This window comes from Leptinotarsa decemlineata, unplaced genomic scaffold (genome assembly GCF_025532065.1).
Source record: "Leptinotarsa decemlineata unplaced genomic scaffold, Ldec_3_MD MMD2_tig00078422_RagTag_RagTag, whole genome shotgun sequence".
Lineage (NCBI taxonomy): Eukaryota > Metazoa > Arthropoda > Insecta > Coleoptera > Chrysomelidae > Leptinotarsa > Leptinotarsa decemlineata.
The window spans coordinates 18,011,295-18,030,519 of NW_027412747.1; the positions used below are offsets into that span (position 1 = coordinate 18,011,295).

At 35.3% G+C, this 19,225-nt stretch overlaps 1 protein-coding gene across 1 annotated transcript in view; it reads right to left on the bottom strand.

Moving 5' to 3' along the window:
* Window positions 1-10,877, bottom strand: part of LOC111512795 (serine proteinase stubble) — a 58,286-nt gene extending 47,409 nt beyond the window's left edge. Inside the window, exons 1-2 of the mRNA XM_074186102.1 lie at window positions 10,612-10,877; window positions 4,099-4,173 (exon numbers count right to left, since the gene is read on the bottom strand). Coding sequence (XP_074042203.1) covers window positions 4,099-4,173; window positions 10,612-10,693 — 157 coding nt within the window. The 5' untranslated portion in view covers window positions 10,694-10,877. The remainder of the gene's footprint in view (window positions 1-4,098; window positions 4,174-10,611) is intronic.
* Between the last annotated feature and the right edge of the window lie 8,348 nt (window positions 10,878-19,225).

The following is a 19,225-nucleotide window of genomic DNA, read 5'->3' on the forward strand; positions in this document are numbered from 1 at the left end:
GTTCAATTCGGTGGCCGGCTCGTTCCCCAGATTTATCACCGCTTGATTTTTTCCTATGGGGTTCTTTAAAAGATATTGTTTTCACTACTCCCCCTTTGAATGTGGATGATCTGAAAATGAAAATTCGACTAGCGTGCAGTGATATTACGCCTGATATTATAAGAGCGACTTGTACGAGAGAAGTGATTCGACGTTTCGAAGCCTGTATAATATCTAATGGGCATCACTTTGAACAATTTTTATGACTTATTTCTAGGTACCTACCATTCTTATGAAATGATTCATCAAATTATATTATTTACATTGTTATTAATTAAAGATTTGTTTTCGAATACACCTCTTTCAATTTCGCAATTGTTTCATATTCAAAATGATTCCTGACTGAATTCCACAACTCAAAATTGAAACCATTACTTCGAACACCCAAAATTTGGACTAATTTTCATGTGATCTGATGCAGAGAGAATAACTGTATGAGATATTTTTAAAAATAATAGTCGTTCTCAAGACTTTACATTTTAAGCAATAACTCAACAGCTCCGTAACCGAATTTCAAAAACCAAACATGAAATGATATCAGAATTTAACGTAGCATCTGAATATGTAATGATATACAGGGCGTTCTATTTTAAAAAATGGAATTTTGATCTGTAGCACCTACACCAAACATCCTGTATATTTAAAAATTATATCAAAATATAGCTCTCATGAACTCCTAAAACTTTTGTATGAAACATTTTTGTGTATCTCCTTCAACAAACCAGATATTGCCTGTCACATAAAATGTGGGACACCTGGTATATTGTCATGTTTGAAAGTGGAAAGGGGGGACCTTTATTTTCGAACTGTATATATTTGAAAACAATCTAACTACATATATATCTGTTGCTGTTGGTTCTCAAATTTAAAAAATGATTTCAGTTCAACTATACCTGTTACCTGTTGTGGAAGTGAAACTAATTTTGGAAATATTTGCCGTGCCAAATATATAAAAGTATAATAAGAAGTACTTTTATAATTAAAAACAACTGAATTATCATTCTGATAGGAAGATAACTCTTAAATTTTATTCTAGGTGAAATAACATTGACTGTGGGGTAATGAAATATCCAAAAGAAGGGTGACTTTTTCATAATATATTGCATATTGCTATTCTACGAATGAAAAAAACATACTGATTCAAAGTCTCTATCTCAACCAATCTATCTTATTCGATTACCAATAGAGGAAGAGTTTCAATAAACAATAGGTCGATAGGAACCACGACACATCCGCAAACTATTACCTAATACCGTAATTTCTCGGTTGGTATAAACTGCTCTTTTAAGTCTTCGTCGTTTTTCCGGAAATAGTTTCATCTAATATTCTTAACGTTATTTCATTGTTCAAAGTATGTCACCTCGTATTATCATTACAATACACACCATTGTTGGTTTTGTTCAACTCCTGCAATTTTTTTCGTAACATACTATCTCTTCATTTGCGAAATTGGTTCGTTGATTTTGTGTTCCCAATTTTTCGAAATCGAAAATCAATTTCAGATATTCTTTCACATTTCTGAATAATGCCAAATTGAAATTTGTTCATTCAAGAAAGTAAAATTCGAAAACTACTAATGAAGTTTGAACATCCAATTGAGTCTCAATCATGAATAACCATGAATATAGCCCTATCAGGCAAGCAAGGCGAATCCAGCAGAATTGCAAAAAATATATATCAATTTGTAGCTAATTAGTTGCTAATTATTTACCAAAATAACGATTTTGTTGCTCGTGCCTATCCTTAGAAATCGCAAATAATACTATCGTGATATCAAGGTAGCAAGGTGACTCAATAAATTATATACTTTCCCTTTGATTTTTACAGAATATTTAGTTGCTATTTAGTTGCTAAACCTTGAATATAGCGAAAAAGACAGCCCAAGTGTGAAAAAAGAGTTTCAAAAACTTGAAGCTACTTTGTGTTCACATTTTGAAAGTTTCCAAAAATCAGCCAACTATTTTTTTTCTGATTCAGACTGAACCTAACTTTCCTAAAATAGTGAACATATATGTAGAAAATATAGTTAAATACATCTGGTTTGTTATTTCTGTTATGAGGTCATATCCTTCTTGAACACTTGAAAAGCATACGTTCATAGGAAGTGCTGAAGCAGAGACAACCTTCAGTCATTGAACATAAAACCTGAGAGTTTTGTCTGTCTTCACATGAAAGTAAACCGTTTTTTATAGGACAGGTTGAACGATGTATAAAATTCCAATCCAGTTTACATCCTGTTTAAATCAGGAATAAAACTGTCAGCATTGATGACAGGTCTGTTGTTGGACTAACAATCATAGTAAGTGTGAGTTGGTTGTTACCATTCTATGTACCAAGTTAACTGATGTTGGAAAAAACATGATACCTAGTAGTAGTAGTAGTTTTAAATTTCTGAAGGATGATATTTTCGAGTAAAATACTATTTTACCCACGATAGGCTTTGAACCAAAAGTTGTCATCATTCATTTTTTCCATTTCCAATCTTAAACATTATTCAGTGAGAATAGAGGCTATTGAGATATTTTCACTCATGAGTGATTTATTTCAAATACTTTGAAAGATTTCAGTCAGATTGGCCGTTACGAAAGTTGAAGTATTTGACCAAACTACTATTTCATTCATCTGCTAACCCCAAAAGCGTAAGGTAAAATGGTTCAGCTAGGTTAGCTCAGGTCCATAGTGACTGGGTCTATTCAAGCCTCCACCGCAACCCGCAAGGGTTTATTGTGGATCACACCTATTCACGCTCGATCAAATCAACACAGCTTCTTAACGAAGCCGATTAGTTTGTATGGTGAGTGGTCTTTTAGGTCAGATGGTAAGAAAAACCTGATTTGGTCCCCGGTGGGGCAGGCACAAAGTATGTGCTCTGCTGTTTCATCATTTTCCAAACAGAGGCGACACACACTGTCTTCCGACAGTCCGAGTCTATGCATATGATGATTCAAATGACAGTGTCCTGTAAGAAGGCCTGTTAGACATCGTAGTTCATCCCTACTGTAGTCCAACAACTTTTTGGTATCAAGCTTCAAAGGGTAGATAAACGCCTTGGAGTGAGCCAATCCTGGAACATTCTGTCAGAAGTCTATGCATCTTCTTGGTATCCAGGTGTTCAATATTTGTTTGGCAAATCCTAAAGCGATGGCAATGACAGATTCTGGTCCGATGAAGCTGCTTGCAGCACCCTCCTTTGCAAAGCAGTCTTTCTTCCAGGCCAGTATGGCCAGGAATCCGGACCAGAGACAATCTGTAAAATCTTCCTATCGAAGAGATAATGTTTCGGGCAAGAAAATCATCATTATTTTCAATAAATTCGTGAACGAATTATCACAGATGTTTCTTCACAGATCCTCAACCCACGATCATTCGTGTAGATAACCATGTTATTATAAATAAATCGTTAACTCCTGAATGATTCGTGTTGAAATCGCGATATAAAATGTTGAAAGAAATTCCTTTCGTTCAGGAACTTTTTCTATGTTATTTTAACGAAGTAAATCACATGAAAATATTTTGATGATATGAAATGATTTTCAGGCTCGCAAATCGGTTTCAGATCATAAATGTTTCAAACTTTCTACTGGAATTCAGAATAGTTTAAAAATGTATAATAATTTTTTCAATACGCGTTTGAGAACCTAGAAATTTATTGAAAGATGTCTGACCTATAAATTAATGAAATCAATAATCTGAATGATATGCAGATTACTTCAAATTCATACTTCCTAACTATATCTTCATTTTGCAAATATATTCAAAAATTTACGGTTCAATGAAGGACTGGTTATCAATTTTTTCGGAACAATTGAAGATTCAAAAAAATTCAAGCGTCACAAACAAAACTATATGTCGAACTGTAAACAGAAAGCATCATTAATTTGTATCATTTTGAATACTTTCGAACTCTTTTTTGGTTTTTGGTCTTTTCGAAAAGACATTTATTCATAAGTCAAACAATTCAAGTAACTTTTCACAGTTCGTTTCTTTATCTTCTTATGTATGAAGAAAAGATGATTGAGAAACACCGCATTATTTTAGATTTTGAAAAGAAATACTTACATCCAATATCATCGAAGAATCTCGTCTTCTGCGGATAGTATAGAAGCTTCTTGTCATATAAATTTTTCTCGGTATCTGAAAAAATAATGAACATCGATCACTTAGCATCAAAGGGTGAAAGGAATATATATCTTCAGGTAATGAATGTATATTACTATTCATTTATGAATCATTAGCAACCTCTTCATATCGATAACAGTCATTAATATACTTTAATTTCGAAATAATGAACTGGCGCCAGTTGTTACAGATGAAAAATTCCAATAATATGTGTATCACACTAAAAAGGAGTTCAAAATCTCTACCTCGAAAATATCAAAAAATACCATGTGAAACAATTTTAGAAGAGGAAGGAGTAGTTTATAATTTGAGAATCCTACTCAAAAATTCTTTTGGAGTGGAAGAACCTGTAACCCTCATTTTGGGAGTGAGCTGCAGAAGGAAAATACTTTTTTCGTGAGTGATGATGCCCACATGCCCTAATTAAAAGTGGTTATCGACCCAAGTCAACGATTGGAGTATCTAGCTAGACCATACCGGATATATGTTATGGTCTAGGCAACCTTCCAGAATATCCAGTTGTGCATTCAAAAACAAAACATTCGCTGATTTTCCTGCTTCTACTTGGGAATCGCTCAACAGGTCCATTTTTTCCAGAAACTTGTTACGTGTAGTGATTTATATAGGTTCTTCATCATATTGTTCTGGACATAATAAGGGTTTCACAAACTACACCTAAACGATTTGATCTCCACAAACTTTATTGAAAAAATATATCAATAAAGTTTGTGGAGATCAAATCGTTTAGGTGTAGTTTGTGAAATTACTATGGATCTTCATCTAGTAACGGCCGAATCAATCAGAAAAATAATAAGGGTTATCCTCAAATTACTTACGTACTTACCTTCTATGATTTCGTGCCCCACATTCCCACGAAACTCGACGAGCTATCTCTGTCCCTTTTCTACATATCTTTTAGCTGAGAATTTTTTCAATATTCATTTTCATTTTCAAATCTTAATCTCTTCAATATATAATATTATGGAATGTATATTGTTCTTGTGTACTCTAAATGTACATTGTCCAGTGAGTATAATCTTCCTGGGCCAATTTTTGCTCTGCTGATAAAATTGTTTACTTCTATTCTTTTTTATCCCTTATTCTATTCCAATTGTTTCCTATCTACACATTTTCTGATGTGGTCTCGTTTCGATACCCTCCAGATTGTTCAATGACGTTATTGATCCTTGTCTAGGTTTTCCTTTGCCGTCTTCAACATCACTCTTGGATTCTTCAATGACCGAAGGGCAATCTACCTTTTTTTCAAAAACAACACACAAGCACCACAGGGAAATCCTTGAGGTGCTCTTAGAGCGGTGCCTGAGCAAAAGAAGTGATTCACATCAGATTTGAATCGCTAGAGATTAGATCCATTTGGAAAAACGTTCTCAGGAAGTTCATTCCAAGCAGTTCTCCAGATGAAAGAGTTCTTAAACAGCGGAGTATGAGGTTTTTGTATCTGTGTCTGTAGAGTAGTGAGGGTGGGTATAAGCCCACGCACTTAGGCCACATGTGACCCATTATACATCCTCCCGAGGAGTTGTCCTCCTAGGTCATCGTCCATCCTGTCCTTTCCAGGAAGATGGACAGGTCGCTAGGAGACATCTCGTTTATATCGGCAGGTATAGGGCAAGACTCGCCGACTCTCTTATTGACGATAACTCCGGGCACTCGCATAGGACATGCCTGACAGTCTCATCATTCTGTTCACACATCCTGCATAGAGGTGTGTCCACTAGCCCTATATTATGGAGGTGTTTCCTTAGTTGACAGTGGCCAGTCAGAAATCCTACTGTAAGGCGTAGATTTTTCCTGGTCATTGACAGATATTTCTTCGGCGCTAGCTTCCCAGGGTCGCCTAAGGTGATCCTGGCAAGATTGCATCCTTTGATTCCATTCCATCTCTTTAAGGATTGAGAATGGGTGTAACATTCGACTAGTTTCGCAATTGTCGAAGTCATCAGGCCGTGGGTGCCACTGGGTCCTGAAATTCCCAGTTCAGCCGCTTCCTTGGCAAAAGAGTCGGCATCTTTACTCCTGTCGTACCCTTCAACCCACCTCAGGATGATGTTATTATCTACCGAGGCTAAATCTTGGTGGCACTCTAGTACTAGCCCTGAGGTAACACGCTGTCTGTTCAAGGCTAATAGGTGCTTGTCTGCTATCAGTGCAGATTGTTATGTTTTTGCCAGAAATTCCTTTCTTGGTTATTTCTTTTGTGGCGATTGAGATACCAGCCAGTTCTGTTTGGACCACGCTGTTATGTCTTCCCATTCCCCACTTTAAGCTTAGTGACCTGGAGTACACTCCACATCCTGAGCCTTCTGTGGTTTTTGAGCCGTCTGTATAAATCCGTATTGCATTTGTAGCATTTGACTCTGTGTTCTGCTTAATTTGTATTTTGTAAGGTTTATTAAACACAAACTTGGGTTCAATTGCATCACTTGTTGCCTGCAGCAGAGGTTGCGCAGTAAGCGCTTCCCGCCATAGGCCCAGCCTCAATTGACCCACTCCTACTTCGAGGTTCACATCAGCCGTGCACAATCGTACCATGGCCATTAACGCAATCTCCTCAACGTACAGATCCAGAGGGGTCAGACCAGTGATTAATTCCATTACCGCGGTTGGTGTTGTTCTCATGGCTCCTGTGATGTTCAAACAAGCCAGTCGCTGTATTTGATATAATTTTTGGATGGCCGTTGCTTGTAGAACTTTCGGTCCCCATGCAATGGCTCCATACGTTAACATAGGTCTTATTATTGCAGTGTAGATCCAGGTGACCACACGGGGTGAAAGACCACATGCGCGTCCCACTGTCCTTCGACATTGCTCATAAGCCACGTATGCTCTTTTTGCTCAACTCTGTAGATGAGAGTTCCATGTTAGCTTCTTGTCGAGGATAGTACCAAGGTACTACCAAGGTACCAAGTTTAGTTTGCTTTTGAAGATTTCGGGAGGTTTTAAGCTCGTTAAACTCCTTTTCCTGGTGAAAAGGACCATCTCAGTCTTCTTGGGATTGATTGACAGTGAGTGTTCCTTACACCATGTTTCTATTAATTTGAGCCCATTCTGCGTTCTATCGCACAGTGTGTTTACAAATTTGCCGGTATGCAAGATAACTTTGTCATCTGCGTATGCAATTGTTTAGAATCCATTTTTGTTAAGGTGATTAATTAGGGTGTCCAGAACTATGTTCCAGAGAAGGGGTGATAAGACCCCTCCCTGTGAATATCACCTCAAGACCAGTCCTTTCACTGTTGTGTCTTCTACATTAATACTCATTGCTCTACTAGAGAGCATCTGGAGTATCCATTCTTCTACTACCAGGGGTACATTCCTGGAGTGTAGTTGCTGGGTAATTGTTGGAAAGGTTGTTTTATCAAACGCTCCCTCGATATCTATGAATATACCCAGGGTGGATTCTTTGTTGTCAATGAGTATGAGGTTTACTGAGTTGAACTTTAAAACGATGAGCAGTACAGTCCGTCGCGTATTTCTGATGTGTACTGCTCGTAGTGGAATCAAATGTGCTTAGTCACTTGAACACTTCCCGTGAAAGTATCTATAGAAGGGAGGCAAATCTGCAACCTTTTCCCGATGTTTCAGGCTATCTGGATGGAATCCAGCAGCTTCAGGGTATGTTTGGTGGCGGAGCTCCATACAGGAGAACAATACTCCAAAGAAGGTCTGATCTGAGCTTTATAAAGCATCAAAAGTTGCTGAGGTGTGTACAGTTTTCTGGTTTTGAACAGTTTTCCAAGATTTTGAGAAGCGGTCTTTGCAATTCCAGCCACATATGCCAAGCCATATTTATGTCCATTTTAATGAATTTAGGTAACCAGTTTCAATGAAATAACCAGGTTCAATTCATTGAACCTGGTTACTTCCATCCCTATTCAAAATTACTTCCAGCATGTTTTCGAAAATGTGCTCTTCTGAAAAGTTGCTGTAACTCCTTTCCTGTCGAAAATTTATTGTTTCTATGAAAACATTCACGAAGCACTTTTTCACGTAGAAGCCTACCTGAGCCTACTTGATCAAAGTGTGCATTTCGAAGTCTACATGAAAAAACCCAAAAGCTCTGTATTTCAAAGATGACTCTAGAAAAACATCAAGTGCTACATTTTTGAAAAGGAAATTTTAAACTCTATTGAAATATGCAAGAATACACAGGGTGTCTCACTGAAAAAAATAGTTTTCCATCAGTAACTATTGATCTCATTCGAAAATAATGAGTTTTTCACACGGTTATATTCTACGTAAAAAATGCTCTTAAAATGTTTTCATAGAAACAAGTAATTTTTGACAGGATGAAACTCAGAAACGATGATGATAGATATCGATATGCGGTTTCACTATTGAGTTTGTCATGAAATTTAACTCTCCGACACAGTCATCAGTTTCCATCTATCTAGTTTAAAACAAGGAGTTTCCCTTTGAATGTGTCCAATTTGGCCCAATCTGTGCATTTCTCCTGTGTGGTACACCTCCATCTAGAAGCTTCACAGCTTCATCGTGATTCCTGCATCGTCCTTTCTTGAAACAGCCAGTTGCACATTCCTGTATTCTAAATTCCATACGGATAACAGCGTATACTATTCCACCATCCTCAAGGACTGATTCCACCATCCTCCAAAGGCAAAAAACTTTGAGATCGTCCATATAAAACATGTTACATTATGATATATTCATTAATTATTGACATGGTCGTAATTATTTATAAAATTCGTTCAATTCAATCCATCAATTCATTTTCATTTCAGTTTAAAATAATCAGTTTTCTCTACAAATAAGAGACTAACATTTTGATGCTACCATTTCCAATTCTTCATTCATTAACTTTCCTCAAATTTCAATACCTTCAAGATAATGGAATCATAACCCCCAACGATCGATCAGAAATATATTCAAAATGTCAACCATATTCAAACTAATAAATAAAGAGGAATTGAAAAAAAATTGATGTGAGTAACGATGTAAAGCTGCGTGAAACTATTCGGAAGATGCTTCATAATTAAAACATTTTAGCTAATGATCATTTTTCTTTTGTATAATAGTGATCATAGTGATCATTTTCATTCCTCAGTTTATTTACTCCAAATCTTATGGTATCTATCCTGATAGAGGTATTCCATATGAATCTCCTACCATAACATTCAATATTGAAAGTTATCTTTTAGAAGGTTTACATGATGACGTTAATAGAATTATTGAGAAACCTAAACCGACCTTAACGGAGATTAACGAAAAATTGAGCGACAGCGGAAAAGCACAAGAGTCATGGCTGATTTATTTGAGTACATATAACTCTAAGACTGTAGATAATTTCATTAGTCAATTAATATCCACGATTAAGTGCACACATTGCGGACACTTATCTTTAACCTTCGATCCTTTCTGGGATTTGTCACTCTCCATACCACAAAGAACTGGCCAATTGAGTTTATCACAGTGCTTGGATTTCTTCACAAGAGAGGTAACTTTGGATGGACATGAAAAACCGACGTGTTCAAGTTGCAAGGGAAGAAGAAAATGCACAAAGTCTCTATAGATCCATAAGTTTCCCTGTATTCTAGTCATTCATTTCAACATATTTTCTCTAACAGAAAGATTCAGAGGTAAGTTAAATGTTGCCATCGAATTATCTCTAGATGGATTATATATGAACAATTATGCAGCAGATAATGTGACTCCTTGTCGCTATAATCTATATGCACTTTCGAATCACAGTGGGTCTTTCTACAGCGGACATTATACAGCATTCTGCAGACATCCTTATACTAGCACGTGGCACGAAAACAATGATTCCGAGTGTCACCAATTTCACCTAAATCGCTTGTGAGTGGGATGCATACATCCTCTTTTATGAAAAGGAGGAAACGAGTTCACCCCTTTGAGCGCTTTGAAAAGTTATTTTTGAACTGTTCATTTTAATGTCTTGAATTACGCAGAAAACTTGCTGGAATAATTTTTCTGTATAAGTTACTGCACAACAATGTGGATGCTATGGAGGTGTTATCTCTTATAAATTTCTGTGTGCCTCATTTTAGAACTAGAAGTAGGTACGAAAACTGTTCACAGCCGACTGGCCAGAACCATTTGTACCTCAAGTCACGTATCTTTAGCATTTGCAATAATTTCAACTTGATATCTTATTTGTATGACATATCAGTTTTGATTCCCTAGAATATATCTTTAACACTGCATCTCAATATTTCATGGAGAAGTTTTAATTTTCTGGTATAGTTTTATTTTATTGTATTTTATTATAATTTTGTTATTCATTTTCTCAAATTATAACTTTGTAGTTATAAGAATATAAGTATATTACTTTTTCAACATACTTAGTTAACCCTGTAAATGGTTTTTAACTGTTGGTAATGAAGGCTATCATTATCATTATTATTATTGTTATTGTTACTAAGACCTTTCGACAATTTCAAAAGTCCTTACCTTCAATATCATTCACGGAACACCTCACAAACACTATAAGAACAAAACACGCAACTAATTGTATAAAATAATTAATTTCCATTTTTGAGCGGCAAGTAGAGCGTGGTCTATGTTTTCACTTATCGTCTTCGAGGATGCACTCGAGCAATTCTTCACTATACCGGTCACCATACGCGTAAACTTGAAGAAATTTCTTCAGTTTTCGAAAACGCTTCTCAGATTCACTTCTTCACGCATTGAAGTGAATCATTTGACACTCACGGATTCAACTGAGAGTAAAAACAAGAAGCATTGGAGAAATTTTAATCTTTCAATTTTTAGAGTGTCTATATCAGTATCAGAGGCGTGCCGACGACAGTTGCAGAGGGGTCAAAAACGAAATTAATCGATGGATACATTCAGTAGAAATTGGTGTTGCTTAGAGAGCTGACAAAGAGTCAGATTTTATTTTTGTGTGTGGAAAAGTCTTCTACAGTCTTCTTCAATAATTTTTTACGCTCAATCTACTTGGAGCTTTGTAGGAAAAATTGATTTTTTATTTGAAATATGAAGATCTGTGTTACTATGTTGAAATCAGCATACATGAATTTAAAACTTTGAATTCATTTATTGAATTAGGATTCCCTAATATACAGGTTACTAACTTAAAATATAATATAATCAACAACATTTATATAAATAATGCAACTTCATATACATACATAATTTGAAATGAACAAAAAGGAATTTGTCAATTTCCATCAGGAATATATTTTAACAGTTCGGTCTTGAAAATCTTTAATCATAGAGAAGATTTGATTGAAACAGGTAAATCATTGAATTGGACAAAACTTTCGAAAAATAAACTGCTCATACTACTTCTTGTATTGATAAATTGATGGATGTAGCGTTACTACCTGGTAGGAAATCATAATGAAGAAAAGAGAATTGAAACTTTATATGTTTTTACCACTTTTATTTTAACTAACGTTACTGCAGTTTCGTCCTATAAGTACGTATTCAAACTTATACATTATATAAGTTATATAAGTTTGAAAATATCCTTATAAATTGCAGTAATATTAGTTACACATAAAAGTGGTAAAAAACATAGAAAATTTCGATTCTCTTTTCTTCATTATTTCTTGTATTTGTTCTATTTATATGAATGTGACTGTTATGCCCAGTAGAATGGTGATGAATATCCTTATTGAAAGTTATAAATGATAGCAATTATGGTGGGGTCATTTTATTCAATATTTTATAAATGAAAACCATGGAACAAAAGAATAATCTTTAGGATACTGAGAGCCATTGCCCTGATTTTGTAGTTTTTGTATTTGTTGCACTTTGTTCAAATTGAAAGAGAATAAAAAAGATGCACAGTAGTCAAAATGTAGTTGGATTATTGATTTATATACCATAATTTTTGTTGTTAAGCTATTGGCGATTCTTGAGAAAAAATATAATTTTTTTGCAATCTTTTTTTCAATATACTTGAAGTGGTCGTCGAATGATAAGCAATTATCAAGTTGAAATCCCTAATATTTCACTGATGTTACTATTTCTATACGTTCATCTTCAATTTTTATATTTATGTTGTTTGTATTTATTTGATTATATTTGTATTCAGTAGGTAGTGACTATCGGGAAAGAAAGTTTTTGGCTTTCTACTACTCCATCTTGATACAAAAAAAGGATGAGGGAATCTTCCAAAGAAAGGAAGAACGTAATCAATTTGAAAATAAGTAACTCTACATAGATGTGTAGATCATGCAAAATAGTAACTTTCAGACAAAAACTGAAATAAAGTCCTCCTGAAACAGCTACTTTCATATAAACATTGAATTACACGAAAGAAAAAAGATTCTTTCGAAACAAATACTTCTATATGACCACTGAATTATATAGAAGATAATTTTCTCTACTCAGTTTGTATTTCAAATATTCGTTATATGAGTTCTACTTTGAATGAATAGTAACAAATTGCACTTACATTGAACACTGTCATCCTCACTGGTATACATCGATGTTTCGCCCTAAGACACTTGCCTTAAGGCTCTTCAGTACCAAATTGGATAACATTATAGAAAATACACACACTTCAATCATGAATTACGATTTTTAATGTCACGGAATAAGCTTGATCTGCTTATGTCATCGATGACATCGTAATGACATTCATTCACCTATTTGATTTGATCCCAGCAAAGAGGACTTTTTTGAATTGAAGGGGTTATATTTTTAGGAGTGATTAATTTTTGGAAAAGAAAGTTTTTGGCTTTTTACTACTCCATCTCGAAACAAAAAAGAATGAGGGAATCTTCCAAAGAAAGGAAGGAAGTAATCAATTTGAAAATTAGTAACTCTATACATGGATGTGTAGATCATGCAAAAAAGTAATTTTCAGACAAAAACTGAAAGAAAGTCCTCCTGAAACAGCTACTTTCATATAAACATTGAATTACACGAAAGAAAAAAAATTCTTTTCAAACAAATACTTCTATTTGAACACTGAATTATACAGAAGCTACTTTTCTCTACTCAGTTTGTATTTCAAATAATTCACTTCAGAACGTCTATGATCAACAGTTCCGCTTCACTTTGAATATTGTACAAATGTTCTTTCTTTACTGGAACTTGATGATGATGCTGCTATATTTTGAAACAAGATAGATCATTTCTCCATATCTTCACCGGCAGCAGGAGGTTGCATATCTTAAGATCGAGAAGTGGTTTCGTATTGGTCTGAAAGTAACTAGGTTCAATTCAATGTCACAAAAATCCAGGCATCGGTTTTCCCCAGAAAAAAAAAGTCTCCGAACCGGATATAATAATGTCAGATCAGACAATTCCGCTTTCTGCTTCGATAAGTTTGTTGGGGGTTAAAATGAACACCAATAGGGCTTGATACAATCATTTTGCTGATATTGCAAAATCTGTTCCGAAACACCTCAGCAACTTTTGATACTTTATAAAGCTCACATGAGACCTTTCTTAGAGTATTGTTCTCATGTATGGAGCTCCGCCCCCAAACATACCCTGAAGCTGCTGGATTCCATCCAAAAAAGAGCCATGCGCCTGATTGGAGACGCGAACATCACTTGTAACCTTGATAGTCTGGAGCATCAAAGAAAGAATGGAGATTTTTCTCTATTCTGTAGATAGTTTCACGGGAAGTGTTAACATTTGATCCTATCAAGAGCGGTACATACGAGGGTTGCCTTTTATATTTCGGGTTTAGAGAACAGAAACAAATATTAATCATCGAAAATCATTGTATTGTTTGTCAAAATATTCCCCATGAAGATCTATACACTTTTGCATGCATTTGAACCAATTTTCGAAGCACTTTTGCCACTCTAATTGAGGTATCTCCAAAACATGCATTCTGAATGCAGCAACCGCTTCTTCAGATATCGAAAAACGTTGACCTCTCAGTTTGTTTTTTACGTGCGGGAATAAAAAGAAGTCATTATGTGCCAAATCAGTACTATACGGCGGATGACTCATCAAATCGATGTTTAAGGTGCATTGTCGTGGTGAAGAGTGATCCGTCTTGGGCGGTTGGTTATCCTGATTTCTTGGAAGACAACTGGTAAACAAATGGTTGTGTACCAATCAAAATTGATTGTTATGCTTTTTTCTAATGGTACGGTTGCGACATGTCCAGTTTTTCCGAAAAAACAGGCGACCATGTGCTTGGAAGTGTTTCGTGCGCGAACAACTTTTGTTGGATTTGGCTCTTCTTGAAACAGTCGACTGCTGTTTTCTTTCGGGCTCATAAGCGTAAATCCATGATTCATCACCTGTCACGATGTCATAGACGTGTTTCGAAGCACCGCGATCGTATTTTTTGAGCATTTCCTTCGACCAATCGACACGAGCCTTTTTTTGAGCGATTGACAAATTTTGTGGGATCCAACGCGAACAAATTTTTATGCAATATTGAATGTATGCTGGTCCCACTAATTCCTAAGGTTGTCTCAACCTCACGATAGGTCACATGACGATCTTGCAATATCATTTCGCACACAGCATCAATGGTTTTCGGAACAACAACTGATTTTTGACGACCTTCACGAAATTCGTCTTGGAGTGAATTACAATCACGATTGAATTCACCATACTATCAATAAACACTGGTCCTTGATGGAGCCTCATCGCCAAAAATTGAATTGAGTTCATCCATGCACTCTTGATGAGTTAGTCTACATCGAAAGTTGTAAAAAATAATCGCACGAAAATGTTCATGATTTACTTCCATTTTTGGCCCGAGATGAATCTTTTAAGTTACTGTAAACAACACAAATAGTGTTGGAGAACTGTGTTTATATACTGCCTAAGTACTTTGTTTTCAAATTAATTTAATTTCCATCAATTCAAATTCAATATGAATCACAACTTTTACACATGCACCGCTCTAAGAGCACCTTAGGGATTTTCTTGTAGTACTTGTGTTTCATCTTAAGAAAATCAAGATTATTGCTAAACAGAACATTCTTAACATAGTTCAAAAATTTACGAACTATACAATTTGAACTCACAAAATTCAGATCACCTATTGTTCAATTCACACCCAAAGTAGTTCAACAAAATTCTGAGAGCATATTCATTACATAATTCATTAGGTGAATTGAATACTTTTCTAATAATGAAAGCACTCTGATTGAGTGAGAATTCAGACTGAACCAGTAAATAACTATATGTGTGCAACGATAGTATTAATTCATTTCGATAATGATGGTAAAATGTGAGAACTGACTTATGATTGGTTTGTGCATTTCAGTAATTGTTAATTGAGTTAATAAGAAAATCTTTCGATTTTATTTTCATATGAGATCGTAGGTTTCATTCGAACATTGGGTTTTCAACCATAAGGTTCATTTCTGATTTGGTGACGAAACACCATCAAAACGATACTGAAGTGTTTCGAAAATTTCCAACAAAAGGAAGTGAATTTTCAGCATACATATACAGGGTGAATATATACATACGTGATGGATAATTGGAAAACATCGAAACGTTGAACGAAATTTTTTTTTGAAGAAAATCAGAGTTGTTCTATATAATTCTTTCAAATTGTGAGAGGTGGAAATATCCCTAGTTAGTCGATGAAGACACATCTAGACGGTTCTGAATAACTTATATTCATAACCAAGATACAAAATGATTCATCATTTGATGATTAACGGAAAAACAGATTTTAAACAGATTTTAAACAGATTTTAAACAGGCTACTCGTCAGTGCAAGGTAGTGTCTATCAACAACATAAAGTTAACGATATCCGACAATTGAAAATCGAATTCCGTCAGAGTATCATTCCTCCAACTAGGCTGAAGCGGACAACAAACAACATGTTTGTCATCTCTCCATCCGCCTGTGAACGAGGTTACCAACCGCATATTCGAAATTTGCCCAATTTCTTGTATGCCCCCTTACTGCAACAGTTCCAAAGAATATATTATGCATGAAAAAAATCAGAAACCACTATGTTGTTCCGTACATTTCCGGGATTTCCTAAAAAAACTTCCATTGATCTTCTTATTATAGCTGTGGATCATTTCTTGTTTCCTCGCATGTAACCCTGATAATTCCAATGGGTTCTCATCTACTATAGGGGTCTTTGAATACCATGGTAGTCGACGTAATCTACTGGAAAGAAGTCGGGCGATTTTACACGTAAGTTATTATGCCCAGTCTGGCCTATCCAACGATTTGGAAAGGTTCGTTTCGGAAACTCTTTCAGTATCAGCCTATCATGAGGTTCGGCTTCAACATGTTGGAAATATATTTCTCCAATATCAATACCGACAAAACGGGTAAAATATTTGCAAAAAGTTCAAATAAATGTCACCAGCTAGCAGTTGTGGAAACATATACAGCTCAATCGGTTGTTGTTAACAACTCTATACCAATCATTACCTGCAAACTCAATTCATGAAAGATACTATCTCCGGACGAACCAATTCTGTTAGAATTGAATAGAGATATTGCTTTAAACATTATCACCGTGTTTAGTGGATTGATGATGATCGGTAACCAAACCCTATGATTTCATATTATATAGCAATTTGAGTGATTCCTTCTGCTACATGTAGCCTCTGAACTTCGTGTATTTGAAATATGTGAAGATTGATTTGAAAGAGTTTAAATTTTTGGATAGAAAACTTTTGGCTTTCTACCTACTCCTCCATCTCCATACATTAAATGTGGGAAACTTTCAAAAAAGAAACAAAACAATCACTTTCGGAATGAACTCTTCACAAAAATGTAGGACACTTTTGAAAGAAAGAATATAAAGTAGAAAGCCAAACGTTTTCGTTAGCCAACTATGACCAATTATTGCTGGCATAAACCATCAAAATATTCTTTAAGATCGGTGATAGACTTCAAGTCAACAATTATAAATCCATTTCACTGATTTCAAATATAGCAAAATTTATTGAAAAAAATCATCAAAAAAAGAATTACATGATTTCTGATGAAACATAGTATCATGTCAGAAAATCAATACGATTTCAAAGGGGGATGTTCGACGGAGGATGCATTATACAGACTTACATCAGTAATTTATGAGTCACTAGACAATTCAAAGCCAGCAATTTGTATCTTGGTCGACCTCTCCAAGGCGTTTGACATCGTTTGTCACAAAAGGCTGCTAGAAAAATTGAAGAATATTGGTATGCGCGACAAGATGTACGATCTCCTGGGATCGTATCTCTCTGATAGAAAAGGTGTGGTAAATATCGATGGTATACTGAGTAATAAAGTAAAAGTTACGTATGGTGTCCCGCAGGAAACAGTCTTGGGCCCTGTTTCATTCACCATATACATCAATAGCTTGTAAACACTACAATCAGCAGGTGAAATTTTGAGTTTTGCTGATGATACAGCTGTACTGTATGAGTCAAACACATAGGAACAACTCAAAATAATAGCCGGAGTTGATTCCTACACAATCGTCAGGTGGTTTGGGCATCGGATGGGGATTAAATCAAATACTTGTCATTCACCTCCTACACTAATAACCTTCCAAACATGGGTCCTTTAAAAATAAGGAAACTTCAATACCGGAGGCCACTACAATAAAATATTTGGGAGTAATTCTGGATCGACATATGAAATGGGATCTACATATGTCACATTTAACCGGAAAATCTCTGTTAATCGTCCAGAATGAATTTCGTAATTGTTTTATTCTTATCATATTATCAGTTTTCATCAATTTAGTGTATTTAAAAACTAGAAATATTGTCATCCACTTTCAATTTTTAGTAAAACCGAATTACCATATAACAAAAAAATATATGCCGATTGATCTTCAAATCCTCCTATTCCTAAATTTGTTCCGACACTGCTAGAAAGATATTCTTTTCGTTTTCATTCATTTCTCTTTCAATCCAGCTGAAATGAACCTTATTCCATCCTTACATAAAGACTTCAAAACCACCGATCGGCTAAATTGTGTGTGAAACAACTTTCTTCCAAACAAGGTTATTGAGATGATTACTTAGTATAGAAATTAAAAGTTTGGTCTGTTACACAATCTTAATGTAAAATAAGTTTTCATTAACACTTGTGTCGGTAACATTCGTTGAAAGAATTCATTAAAATTGTTGTATTGTATTTTGTGTGCATGATGGATTCAGTAACCATTTCACAATTTTTTTGGTAACCACACAACAGCCTGATTATTTTATAGGTCGGCTCGGATTGTCCGTCAGTACAATCTCCGTCTGTTTTTTAGACTATTATAGAAAAATGGTATATTAGGCAAGTCATGTGAAATAATATAAGACATTGAGATTGAGAAGAACCTAGTGAAATTTTAATTTATCAATTAATTTGTCAAGTAATTGAAAGCTTAATACACAACAAAATTTGTGATGTTTATTTAAACTTTAAAAACAAACTACAATCTCTTATTGTAATCAAGAACTGAATTCAAAGTGTCTTGAAATAAGTGACATCAAAATTTCATAAAAATATATTTTTCACATATAGTCAGTGGGCATTCTTTCGGATATGCGGTTGGTTACCTCGTTCACAGGCAGATGGGGCGATGACAAACCTGTTGTTTGTTGTCCGCTTCAGCCTAGTTTGAGGAATTATACTCTGAAGGAATTCGATTTTCAATTATCGGAAATCATCGACTTGATGTCGATATAAGATTCAGCAACATTGCTGGATTTCCAACCCCCATGGCGTTTCAAAGTTGAAAGATCTGCCCCTGCATTAACTAAAATAGTCGCAGATGACCTTCGGAAACAGTGGCCAGTATATAATTCAAAGTTCGGTAATTGCAAAAATTTCGCTATTTCTTCAGTCCTGGTGCCAAATTTATTTATCCCCACAGGATGAGTAAGTTGACAGCAATAATTTTGCAGTGCTTCGGTTTTGTTGTTATGGAAACGCCGACAATGGGCTACTTGGATATTGCACGCGAAATCGTCCGCGTAGCGTTGTCAACACAGAGAGCGTGTCATATCAATCTGACATGTAACAATTCATAACTGACTTGGATTATCGTGAAAACAGTGAGAAATTATTTCTCATTGTAATGGCGGATATTTCTCACTGCGTGCGTGAGAAATCTTTCGTTTTGAACGTATGGAAGCGATGAGAGAAGTG